The sequence below is a fragment of the Callorhinus ursinus genome, unplaced genomic scaffold, assembly GCF_003265705.2.
Source record: "Callorhinus ursinus isolate GAN/ISIS: 27379988/994484 unplaced genomic scaffold, GSC_fseal_2.0 scaffold24, whole genome shotgun sequence".
NCBI lineage: Eukaryota > Metazoa > Chordata > Mammalia > Carnivora > Otariidae > Callorhinus > Callorhinus ursinus.
This window is the reverse complement of record NW_027397086.1, coordinates 16,909,523-16,921,848: the sequence shown is the minus strand read 5'-3', so window position 1 is coordinate 16,921,848 and position 12,326 is coordinate 16,909,523. Positions and strand designations below refer to the sequence as shown.

The following is a 12,326-nucleotide window of genomic DNA, read 5'->3' as shown; positions in this document are numbered from 1 at the left end:
TTCTGAATTTCGATCCTCAAGGCAGTGTTTCTACTCATTAACAAGTAACTCTTCTCTGGGTATATGGCTGAGAGCAGAACAGGAGATCTCAGGCAGCCTGGCAACAGGGGCCTGTGTGGGAATCACCTTCCGGTGGAATCGAGGCAAATCTCAAAGCTAAACCTGAAGATGTCATCCCAGGCCTCTGTCCCAGCGCCCAGCTCTGCTGCCAAAGGCCTCAGGCTTTCCAGAGCTTCTCATGATACAAGGTGCAACTTGCCCTCCTCTACTCCTAATGCTCCAAGCCCCGCTCCAAGGCCCCAACAAGCCTGCGCCCTTACCTCCTGGTGGCTTTCAAGCTGAGGCCACGCCAGAAGGAGCTGAGCCGGGGGGGGCATGGGGGAGCCTGGGGGAGCCTGGGAGGCTGGAGTGGCAGGAGGAGGGCAAGGCTGGCAGAAAGCACCCAGGGCTGCTGGGTGCCTGCCAGCACGTGAGCAGGAAGAGGGCATGAGGGCACAGTTCTAAAGCAGCATTTACTTTGGTTTTCACTTCTCCAAGGCCCCGGGACCTTTTAAAAGTTCTAGCTATTGGTCTTGTACATGTTTGCCATCACTCCTCCTTCAGCCACTGCAACAGCTGAGGCGTGTAGTAGGTGATGATGATGTCGGCACCTGTTGGGGGGACAGAAGCAGGAAGCGGGGAGGGGCCGGGCATCAGCTGTGGGCTAACCTTCGGGGAGACCGGGGCCAAGGAGGGGCAGGCGGCTACCATGAAGAGGCACAGCCCGCAGGCGTCAGAACATAAGACAGAGCCCAGCTCCGGTCAGTTACAGCTCTGCGCGCTATGTGACCCTGGGCAAGTCATTTTCTCTTGCTGGGCCTCAGTTTGCCAATGTATGAAACGCACAGCGGGAGAGATGAGTACGTCGTAAGGGCCCTTCCCATGCTGTGTGCACACCAACACCACCAGCTCCCATTTGTGGAGTGGTGAGCACATGCCAATGACACGCATCCCCTCCCACAATTCTCCAGATGACACGCCTCGGGTATTTTATCCCCGGTCTGCAGACAAGGTCGCTGAGGTGCACAGAGGTGGCTTGGCTAGGGTCTCAACACCAAAAAGTAACAGACAGCTCTGCTTTTTTCGCTGTCGCATGTTGGGTTCTACAGCTCCACGGCCCCTCCTCACCCTGTGTCTCTCTAGATCACTGGTATTCCCAGGCCTAAGACGCCAGGCTGTCTCATGACTTTATTTCGTCCTCTGGGCAAAGTGCCCATCAGCCCCGTGGCACAGGTCCGGAAACCCCAGTGCCCCGCTTTACCTGCGCGGCGGAAGGCGGTCATGGCCTCCAGGACGGCAGCCTTGAGATCAAACGCCCCAGCCCGGGCTCCGTGCCACAGCATGGCGAACTCTCCAGAAACGTGGTACACAGCAAGCGGGAGCTCAGGGTGCTGTGGAAAAGCAGTGGCGGGTGGACAGGTGGAAGTGTGGAACCTCTGGGAGTGTCCCTTCCTGCCTGCCCAACCTGAGAGCATCTTGAGCCCCATGCCGTGTCCCTACTGCTGGCAGCCGGGCCCGTTCTTTTTTTTTTTTTTTTTTCTTAAAGATTTTTATTTTAGAGCGGGGAGGGGCAGAGGCACAGGGAGAGAGAGAACCCCAAGCAGACTCCCCACTGAGCACAGAGCCCAGTGCTCAACCCCACGACCCGAGCCAAAACCAAGAGTCAGACGTTCAACCAACTGAGCCCTCCAGGCGGCCCAGGCGGCCCCATTCTTGAACTGTGAAAGCACAGCAGCTCAAAGGCTCCGGCCAGCCCTGGGGCAGATGCCCATGGTGGTTCCTGGGCAGGGGCACAGTGGCGGGATTCCTGCTCAGGGCCGGGTCGCTCTGAACTCAGAGGGTCTGCAGGCTCTGAGTCTGAGATCCCAGAGTCTGCGGACAAACCCGCTCATCTCCCTGGGCCCCTGCTTGTCTCTGCTCTGCCTGCTCACCTTGTCCTTCACCTCTCGCACAATGTCCAGGTAGGGCATGCCCGGCTTCACCATGAGCACGTCGGCTCCTTCCCGTACGTCCCGGGCCTAAGGGACAAAATACTCTGGGGGGAGTGCCCAGGAGGCAAGATAGGAGGGGGACCGGCCGGTGGGCTCAAGTTCTGGTCACTCACCACTGCTCGCAGGGCCAGGCCTCGGGCTCCCGGTGGCAGCTGGTAGCAGCGGCGGTCTCCAAAGGCCGGGCTGGACTGAGCCGCATCCCTGGGAAGCAGAAGCATCAGCGCGGGGTGGGGGGGTGTCCAGCTTTGGGCGAATAGGTCAGGGAGAGCTTGAAAGCAGACCCCTGCCGATCCCCACTCACCGGAAAGGTCCGTAGAAACAGGATGCAAATTTGGCACTATAGCTCATCACTGATACCTACGGGAGACAAATGGGGGTCAAGGTCCAGGCAGCCCTTTTCAGATGTCCCGGGGTGAGGTGACAGGGAGAGGAAGGATGTAGGCTGGGAAGTAGAATGCTTGCGGTCTAGTCCCATTAAAGCTCTGGGCCTTGATTTCCCCGTGTGAGGTGAGGAGGTCGAGACGGATCTCAAAGGCCTTGTCCAGGGCTGTTTTCACCTCCGTGATTCTTAGCAGATACGGGGACAGGGCTGGTCCAGGCTTTCTCCATACCGTCCCCACACCCCTCGCCACACTCCCCGCCCCTACCCTGTTGCCAAGTCCATGGGCCATCAGAGCCTCCTTGATGGCTTCCACGCGTCCGTCCATCATGTCCGATGGGGCTACCACCTGACATCCTGAGGGGCAGAGGGTGGCCTTCAGAACTTTGGGACCCTCCTATCCACTCTGTCACCTCCCTGACCCGGAGCTGCTCATCTTCAGAACTCTGAGACCCTTCTATCTACTCTGCCACCTCCCTGACCCGGAGCTGCCGGTGGCTCACTCACCTGCCTTGGCATAGGCCAGTGCCACTTCTGCCAGGCGCCGGCGGCTCTCCTCAGCCTGGAATGCCCCATTCTTGCTCAGGAGCCCTGCAGGACAGACAGCTGGGTTTGGGGGAGCATCTCGGTCCCTGGCCCGGCCCACGCAGAGGAGGACTAGGCGGTGGGGGTGCAGGTGGCAGCAGGGCAGGTGGAGGGAGGGAGCTCACCACAGTGACCATGAGAGGTGTAGGGGCACAAGCAGACGTCGCAGGCCACCAGGAGGGTGGGGAAGGTCTTGCGCAACAGGCGGATGGCCTCGACAGCTGGGGAGTCCTCGGAGTCGGCTGCAGAACCCCGCTCATCCTAGTGGCAGGGGAAGGGCAAAGAGGTACGTCCGCAGGACAGCCAGACCTCACAGAGCCCAGCTCCCTGCACGAGGACACAGTAAGGGCTGTCCACATTTTGCACAGGGCACTTGACCTGCCCGGTCAGGGTGGCACGGCCCTATTTAGCTTCCTGTCCCTGTGCGGGTGCTGTCATCAAATAGGGGGCCATGTCCCCTTGCCCGCGCCCCAGGGCCAGCACAAGGCCATACTGAGGGCACGGCACGGTCCATGTGGGGGCTCAGCTCACCCTCACCCGACCCTCCCCTGTCTTCCCCTCGAACTCTGCTTCTGATTCTCCACCTTGGGGACTCTGCTGAGGACTCCAAACACCAGGACACAGCGCAGGCCCTCTTCCACCAGGGGCTTCAGCATCTCTTCCAGCCGGTTCACGCCATACCTGTGTGGAGGGGGCAGAGGGGCTGAGGTGAGGCAGGTGGCAGGCTGCCTCACCCCTCCGTTAAGAGCCAAGCTGCACATGGCACCGGGAGGGCTCAAGCCCCACAGTTCAGGGAGGGGTGGGAATGCGCCCACCCAACAGATGGGAAAACCAAGGCCCCCAGAAGCAGAGCTATGGAACTCAGCTGTGGAAGGTTCTTACTGAACTCCCATTTGCAGCTCAGCTCTCCTTCGCAAGAGACTCTGCTATGATGTCTCTGGTGGATGAACGGGCAGCTCACTCGTTTATGGGGCTGGCTCTTCTGTTCTCGAACTTTGGCCCCGAGAAAACCCTTTTCTCTACTGAGCTGAAGTGAGCTTCTCCAGATCGTCTACCTCCCGGGTCTGCTTCCTGGCACCTCCAGCTGGGAAACCTCTCCCGCCGCCCTCCCCTGGCCCTCCCCACCACGTCTCCTACCTGGCCACTCCTGGGAGGCTGTTGATGGGCTGTACGTCATCGGGAACGTCCCTGCAAGAGCGGGGGGTGGGGGGTGGCCTCTGGACCAGTAGCTGAGGGAAGGGCCGGTGGTGAGGGAGTGACCGGGAGGGATGGCTGGGGAGATGGGAGGGAGTGTGGAAGTGGGCATCGGGGGAGGAGGCTGGGGTCCAGTGTCTGGTTCCCTGCCTGGCCAAGCCCAGGGCCTGAAATAATAATAGGAACAGCAAGAGTGACAGTGACAACAGAAGCAACGGGACTAGAAGAACCCTAAATCAGGCGGCGCCCGGGTGGCTCAGTCGTTAAGCGCCTGCCTTCGGCTTGGGTCACGATCCCGGAGTCCTGGGATCGAGCCCCATGTCGGGCTCCCTGCTCCGCGGGGAGCCTGCTTCTCCCTCTCCCACTCCCCCTGCTTGTGTTCCCTCTCTCGCTGTGTCTCTCTCTATCAAATAAATAAAATCTTAAAAAAAAAAAGAACTCTAAATCATACGAAGGAGTCGAGCGGCTACAGCCTTGGGGTTCTGAAGTCAGAAGGCCCTTGCCTGCGATCCCAGCCACTTCCTGGCTGGGTGACCTGGGCCACGTTGCACCATCTCTTTGAGCCTCAGGGCCCTTCGTCTGTGTTTGGGTGGATGCGATCATTCATTCAAAGAATGGTGGGTGCTTACTCTGTGCCAGGTACTATTTACTCTCTGGAGAGACAAAGGGAACAAAGCAAACCTAAATCCCTGGCCCTCGTGGAGAGGACACTCTAGGGAACAATATCCATTCTTCCCTCATATGAAAACTGTCAGGACTGAAGGAGATAATCCATGTACACTGCTTAGCATAGTACCCGGGACACAGTAAGCACTCAATAAATGTCAGCCATTGCTATTAGGAATAATCATGGCTGCCACCTCTTACATGTACACAGCTCTTTACCGGCTACACAACGAATGCCTTCTCTCCTTCTGTCTTAGCGCAAAAGCTCAGGATGGCGGGCTAGGGTTATTATCCTTATTTTCTCTCTCTCTCTCTCTCTCACACACACACACACCCCGGCAGATCCGAGGCCTGGACCATTCCTGGGGACTCACGTGACAAAGATGGGATAGATGAGGTTGGAAGCGCTGAGGGGAGAGGCGGCTGCCTGCCAGGCGCGAAGCAGCGGGTGGAAGTAGCCACTGTGCAGAACCGACTGGGGCTGCATGGTGGGCAGCGTGGACTCCCGGGGTGTCACCTGCGCGCTCAGCTCTGTGGGGGGGAACAACAGAACACACGTGCGACACGGTCCCTGTCCCCAGGGGACGGTCCCACACCCTCACGCTCTTCCCGATTCCTGCCTCCCCAGCTCTCTGGCCAGTGCTCCCCGTAGTGCGGCTCCCCAGTCCCTGCTGGTCCGTGACAAGGCTAAGTGGAGGAAGGGAAGTGGGCCCTCTGGAAACTTCCCTAGCGATCGGAACCAAATAATCTAAGATTTCGGTTTGTATTTTCTACGGTCTCTTTTTCTAAAATGACATTTCTCAGGGCGCCTGGGTGGCTCAGTCGGTTGAGGGTCTGCCTTTGGCTCGGGTCATGATCCCGGGGTCCTGGGATCGAGCCCCATGTCGGGCTCCCTGCTCAGCGGGAAGCCTGCTTCTCCCTCTCCCTCTGCTGCTCCCCCTGCTGTGTTCCCACTCTCACGGTCTATCAAATAAATAAATAAAATCTTAAAAAAAATATATGGCTCTTTTCTTCCCCGGCTGCTCGAAGGCTCGCCGCCATCATGAACGACACAGTAACTATCCGGACCAGCAAGTTCATGACTAACCGACTACTTCAGCGGAAACAGATGGTCATTGATGTTCTTCACCCTGGAAAGGCAATGGTACCTAAGACAGAAATTCGGGAAAAACTAGCCAAAATGTACAAGACCACACAGATGTCATATTTGTGTTTGGATTTAGAACCCATTTTGGTGGTGGCAAGACAACCGGCTTTGGCATGATTTATGATTCCTTGGATTATGCAAAGAAAAATGAACCCAAACACAGACTTGCAAGACATGGCCTGTATGAGAAGAAAAAGACATCAAGAAAACAGTGAAAGGAATGCAAGAACGGAATGAAGAAAGTCAGGGGGACTGCAAAAGCCAACGTTGGTGCTGGCAAAAAGTGAGCTGGAGATTGGACAACAGAAGGAGTAAAGATGCTGCAGTGGCTTTATCTGTGGTGGTTGTGCAGATTTTTCATGAGAGGATCAATAAACTAAGAATGTTAAAAAAAAATATGACATTTCTCGGGATGCCTGGGTGGCTCAGTCAGTTGAGGGTCTGCCTTCGATTCGGGTCATGATCCCGGGGTCCTGGGATCGAGCCCCGCGTCGGGCTCCCTACTCAGTGGGAAGCCTGCTTCGCCCTCTTCCTCTGCCTGCCGCTCCCCCTGCTTGTGTGCTCGCTCTCTCTGTCAAGTAAATAAATAAAATGACATTTCCCCAGCAATTCAATACTTTATTTTTTTTGTACTTTATTAAAAAAAATCAATCTGTGATGGATTGGAAATTAGTATGAGAGGCACTGACCTAGCCAACATTTAAACTTTGTTTATTCCATGAAAAATGTGCAGGTGCTTGGCAGAAATTTTAGATAAGCAAGCAAAAGAAAAATCACCTGTAATTCTACCTCTAGAGAAAAGCACTATTAACACCCTGGTACACAGACTTCTTGTCAGGCACAACGCACACTAAGAGGATTAACTAGCAGGTGCCTGACAGACAGACAGACAGAACCCCTGCAGGGGGGCCACTGAAGCTGTCTTTTCCAGCCTGAGCGCCTCCTGCTGTTCCCCAAGCACCAGCCACACTTGGCCGCTTTCCGGTTCTGCTCACCCTGCTCCCTTAACCTAAAAGGTCTTTGCTCTCTGCACCACCTCCTCAGCCCCAACTCCTCCCCAGTGCCCACCTTCCCTCTCCCGCTGAAGCTTCTCTTGCCTGGATCATAATCTCTCTTACATAACAACTCTCTGTGGATCTATTTTGGCTCATTCCAGGAGACAGAGCTTCTGCAGGGCATGGTCCACGGTGAGCTCATTTCTGCACCGCCCCCCCCCAGCACTCTGCCACAGGGTAAGTATTTAACTACATGAAATACAAGACAATATGCTTTAAGTGCCAAATAAGTGATGTAAGACAGAAGGAAGCTGGGGCGTGCACATGTTTCTTGAGCACCTACTGCGTGCCAGGCCATGCCGGGCACCCGCACACATGATTTCTCATCCAGGAGGCAATAAATTGTTCGGGCAGGTAGGGCCGATGGAGTGCGTCTCAGACAGGAGCTGCCCTAAGTGAACCATGAGCTCCAAGGCGAGTTTGGAGGTTGGAAGAAGCTGGTTGGAAGAAGCTGGGGGCTTCAACTTGGTTTTTTGGGATGAGTGGGTTCGGCTTGGCAGAGGGAAAGGGGAGAATGTTCCCTCAGGAAGGGAAGAAAGGGGCAAAGGTGGGGAAGGAGGAATGGCCGCAGGCTGTTGTGAGGACTGAGGAGGCGACGGAAGATGTGCGCACCAGGTGGGTGAGTGGGGAGCGGGGGTCCCCTAGTACACTGAGCAGTGAGTCAGGTGCAGAGCTGGCCCTGACCATGACTCTCCTGCCTTTTCTCTCCAGTCTCCCAGGTCCCTTTAGCTCTCTCCCAACCAGCTCAGGGGCCCATTTTTATCCAATACACCTCCTTGGCAGGGTTGGGGTTATCAGAAGCCATACAGGGACCCACCCTACCACCACACCCACCCCCAGCAAGCCCCATCATCTGACACAGAGGCAAGTCAGGCCTCCCCAAAGATGTCCCAACCTCCAGATGAGCAATCAGTCAGATGGCAGATAGAAGGTCCCGAGTGCCCATTTTGTGCAAGATTGGCTGTCAGGTCTGCTACAGGTTAGCTCAGCTCAGAGAGGTTAAGTCCTTTGCCCAAGACCACACAGTTGGTTAGTAAATGAGCCAGAACTTGAATCTGTTCTAGACAATGAGTCCAGGGTTTTATCTACCATACCCTGTAATCCTGATGAACACGATTCCGCAAGTATCTCTTGGACTATACTATCTGACTGTTGAGTCAGAAAGATGGAGGATACACTGGAGAAAAATATACTGAGCGTATGTTCTGTGCTGGGCACTGGACTAGGTACTTGTATATATATATCTCATTTCACTGCAGAGACTGTTCCAACTTTCACTGATAAGGAAACTAGGAGGCTCTGAGAGGTTAAGTGACTTGCTCCATGTCATTCTGGAGAGTCAAGTTGGATTTTGAACACGCCTCTGATTCACTTCCCAGAGAACAACCTTTGTAGCAGGACTCTGGCTTCTGGAATCCGAAGCTGCATTCTACTGGCCTCAACTCCCCATGTTTTAGAAGGCTGGGCAAGCACATGCCTTCTGCTTATCAGAAGCAGCAGAGCAGGGCTGCTCAGGAGCTTTGCAGCCCCAATTGTACCATGAGGAGGTGGGGGGGGGTTGGTGGTAGGGGCAAGGGAGAAGGGTGAGGGTGTGAGGGGACCTGACGAGGGCACTTCTACTTACATACGCTTAATTTTAGGGTTAGGGAGAGATTTGCTTTGAGAAACGGGTGTCAGTGCTGAGAAAAATTTTAAAAACATTGAAAATCACCAATCCTGCTCATCTCTTACATTCTGAAGTGGAAAATGAGGTGCAGAGCGGCAACAGGACTTGTTTGACATTGAGCAGTGAGTCAGGTGCAGAGCTGGCCCTGACCATGAGTCTCTTGCCTTCTAGTCCAGTGCCCTGTCACCTCAACCACACATGGGCATTCTGTTACAACAGGAACTTAATAAATATCTGTGGAACAGAAAAATGGCCCCTGAGCCAGAGCTGCCTGTTTGCAGAGCCAAATCCGTGCCAAGGTTTTGCTTTGCAAAACATCCCTCAAGACTGCGAGATTTCTACATACTTGGGAGGGCACTTCTTCCAAATCAAGGGGCCTGCAAGCCACAGCTTAAGTCCTGTGACACCACACTGAAGACAGTAGGAAATCACCTTGGGACCCAGCACCTATGCTCACCCACATGAGAACAGGTTAGCTTAGCTGGAAGGCAGGGCAGGGCGGTGCAGAAAGAACCTTGTTTCAGGGTCACACAGTCCCACGTTGGCTCTGTGTTGTGTCTGTGACTTTGGGCAAGGCTGCTGGCCTTTCAGAGTCTTTATTTCATAATCTATAAAATGGGAATGATACTATCAAACTTGCAAAGCTGTGGAAATGAGATTAGAGATTGTTAGGAGGTACGTGTCTGGCACCAGGTAGCAGCCCAGGGAACGTGTACCTACTTTTGTCATCATTAGGTGGAGAAGTGAGCTGGAAGTAGCCCCCACTACTCCCCAGAGTCCACACAGCTGTGTGCTCTGCTCCATACCCGGGAGGGAGAACTTTCTATCTTGGAAGAACTTTTCTATCTTGGAAGCCGCAGGGTCTTCCAAGATATCTCACGTGGGAGGCGCCTGGGTGGCTCAGTTGGTTAAGCGACTGCCTTCAGCTCAGGTCATGATCCTGGAGTCCCGGGATCGAGTCCCGCATCGGGCTCCCTGCTCGGCAGGGAGTCTGCTTCTCCCTCTGACCCTCTTCCCTCTCGTGCTCTCAGTCTCTCATTCTTTCTCTAATAAATAAATAAAATCTTTTTAAAAAAAATGATATCTCAGGTGGGGTCTCTGCCTTCCAGCAGCTTCTGTGGTGAGAAGTGATCACCAGAGACACTGCAGCAGAGGGGTGGACTAGACGCTATCTATGGGAGGGGCCTGTGTCTCCAGGAGTCAAACACGGCTTCATGGAAGAGGCAGTTCTGCAGACTGATTATGAAGCTATCTCCTTCTTTAGAAGGCAACTTACCCAATCTGGGAGTAACGAAGTTGGGCCCTCAGAGCTGACACCGTGGGCAGGGGGGTTGAAGGAGCTGCAGGCCTGAACCACCCCCCACCCCCACCATGCTGTGCTCTGCTGAGGATTTCAGAGGCTGTGCTCTTGGCACAGCCAGTTGGGAGCTGCCAGCTGGGGAGAAGGCAGTCAGGAGGGCCAGCTAAGGTGGAAGGTGGCCAGGCCTGAGAAATCCAAAGCCCCAGAAGGGCCCAGGATAATAGACGTCAGGCAGTTCTGAAAAGGGACCAACTAACTCCCTGTTTATTCAACCAGCATTTCCTGAATATCTACCCTGGGCTTGCCCCGGTGCTAGACACAGGGATTAAAGAGAAGCATGAGACCCAGGCCTTGCTTGACCTAGGTAGGGCTTTGAAGAGCCCAACCTCTCCTGGGTTTAGCCATATGGAGCTGCAGGGAGAATCTGCCAATTCCACAGACTCCTAGAACATCTTGGCTAAGAGGATCCTTCAAGCTTGTTGAATACGTAATTGAAACGATGATGAAACTGGGCTCAGAGAAAGAGACACTGGCCCAAGATCAGGCAAGGGGTCAGCAGCAGATCTGAGGCTAGAATCCAGGTCTTCAGCAGCCCAGACCTCAGTGCCCACCATTAGTGCAGCCCAGTCCTCAGTGCCCACCTTGATACTTTAAGTGCAGATTTCAAAGCTGCGCTTACCAGCAGCGGTGGCCTTGCGGAGAATTCTGGATGAAGGGGGTGGGGGAGAAAGGAGATAGAACGTTGACTCTGGACTTGGCTGCACTTGGCAGCCTGACGGTTAAGCACATGGGTTTTGGAGTCTGCAGACATGGGTTCAAATCCTAATCCCGTCACTTTCCAGCTATGTGATCTCAGTTTCTGCACCTGATAAATGGCGACTTGAACCGACCTCAAGGGGCTGTTGTAGACTTAATGGGCCAATGGATGTGACTTATGTCTAAGTCTAGCACAAAGCAACTGTTACTGCCTCCACTTCCCTCCCCCATCCTTCGAGGCACTTTGGGTTCTGTACTGATGGAGAATGCCCTAGGCGTCTCCAAGGGAGTGGACCGCAGAGAGGAGAGGCAGAGCCCGGAGCCGAGCCCCCAAGGGCACAGCCACGCGGGGACCCCAATCCCGCTGCAGCAGGGCAGTCTAAGAGTCCAAACAAGGGCTCCACAAGGACTCTGTCCCCGGCTGCACGGCCAGCGCTTCAGGCGCACGGCACATTGGGGCCTGGGGACAAGGGACTCTTCGTGTCACAGCCTCACCTCCAAGTCCGCCATCTCCCCGAGTCCGGCCCCCACTCACCTGCTTCCTTAAGGGCTCCCAGCTGCCGCTCCCGCCACCGCCGTCGCGCGTTCTAGTCTCCCGGGGCCCACGTGGGGGCGGGGCGGCTCACCCGGAAGCAGCTCCCCCCTTGCAGCCCGCCCAGACCAGCGTACAGGCCACGCCCCCTGCGGGCTCTTTGCCCTCGGGCTGGTCAACTCCGGCCGCGGCTCCGCCCACGCACCTCGAGGCCTGGCCAATCGGGTGTGCAAAAGTGCTGCCGGGTCCGCGCCCCGCCCCCCTAGGGGGTCGGAGCTTGGGTGGCTGAAGGCCCACCCGAGCCCAGCGTCGGGGTGCAGGCCGCGGTTACAGCCCCGAGGCTCTCTTTACCGTCCTCCTCTTCCCAGCGTAGCGCATACTTGGCGCTGGTTAATTGTTGAAAGAATAATTGGGTGTCAAGGACATTAGAACAACCCCTTAACGCCTAACACAATAGCTAAGTCCATTTGTGCAGACTGAATATTTTTAAAGCTGTTGAGTTCAGCACCAGGCTGCCTTCCAGGTTTTCAGAGAAAATTAATTCCAGAGTAATTACTCAGGGCTTGCTCTGTGCCATGGATTGAGAGATGTGATGTGAAAGACACAGGCACTCCGGAAAAGCTCTAAGTCTGACAGGGGCATCAAACCGACCTAGGATGGGTACAATGCGAGATTTGACTGAAGGTCTGTGCGGGGTTTGGGCAGAGTATGTGCAGGGGCCAGAGGGAACTGGTGAGGCTTATAGGGCTTGGGTGAGCTAGTAGAATTGAGTGGGTGAAGTAGGGGTGGAGATCAGTACCCTAGCAAAGGAATGCCTTTATAAAGATGCATCAGGGATTATAGAAAAGCTGACTGACTTGCTGAAGAGGCCAGTGGGCTGGTTGTATTACACTTCCTCTCAGATTTTATTTCTCAAAATCGGTACTCCAAACCTGTTTATACCTCTTCATATTCCAAGTTAAAGAGGCAGAGAGGTTTAATGCATGCTAGGGAAATAAGACCTGGGTAATTTCCAG

The 12,326-nt window shown here is 55.0% G+C and overlaps 1 protein-coding gene across 6 annotated transcripts; it reads right to left on the bottom strand.

The window, feature by feature from the left end:
- Positions 1-493: 493 nt before the first annotated feature.
- ALAD (aminolevulinate dehydratase) lies at positions 494-11,428 on the bottom strand. Of its 6 annotated transcripts, XM_073876513.1 has the most exons (14): positions 11,314-11,390; positions 10,702-10,727; positions 5,942-5,984; positions 5,229-5,385; positions 4,132-4,266; positions 3,579-3,675; positions 3,120-3,255; positions 2,917-3,000; positions 2,678-2,766; positions 2,332-2,387; positions 2,144-2,231; positions 1,971-2,057; positions 1,301-1,430; positions 494-650 (listed from the first exon to the last, which is right to left on the bottom strand). In XM_073876513.1, exons 4-14 carry the CDS (start codon positions 5,339-5,341, stop codon positions 589-591), a joined length of 1,077 nt encoding a protein of 358 aa, XP_073732614.1. In that variant the 5' UTR covers positions 5,342-5,385; positions 5,942-5,984; positions 10,702-10,727; positions 11,314-11,390; the 3' UTR covers positions 494-588. The 6 variants fall into 6 exon arrangements, with proteins under 6 accessions (XP_073732614.1, XP_073732612.1, XP_073732611.1 ...); XM_073876511.1 differs by lacking the exon at positions 5,942-5,984 and having other exon boundaries at positions 11,314-11,401; XM_073876510.1 differs by lacking the exon at positions 5,942-5,984 and having other exon boundaries at positions 10,664-10,727; positions 11,314-11,392.
- Between the last annotated feature and the right edge of the window lie 898 nt (positions 11,429-12,326).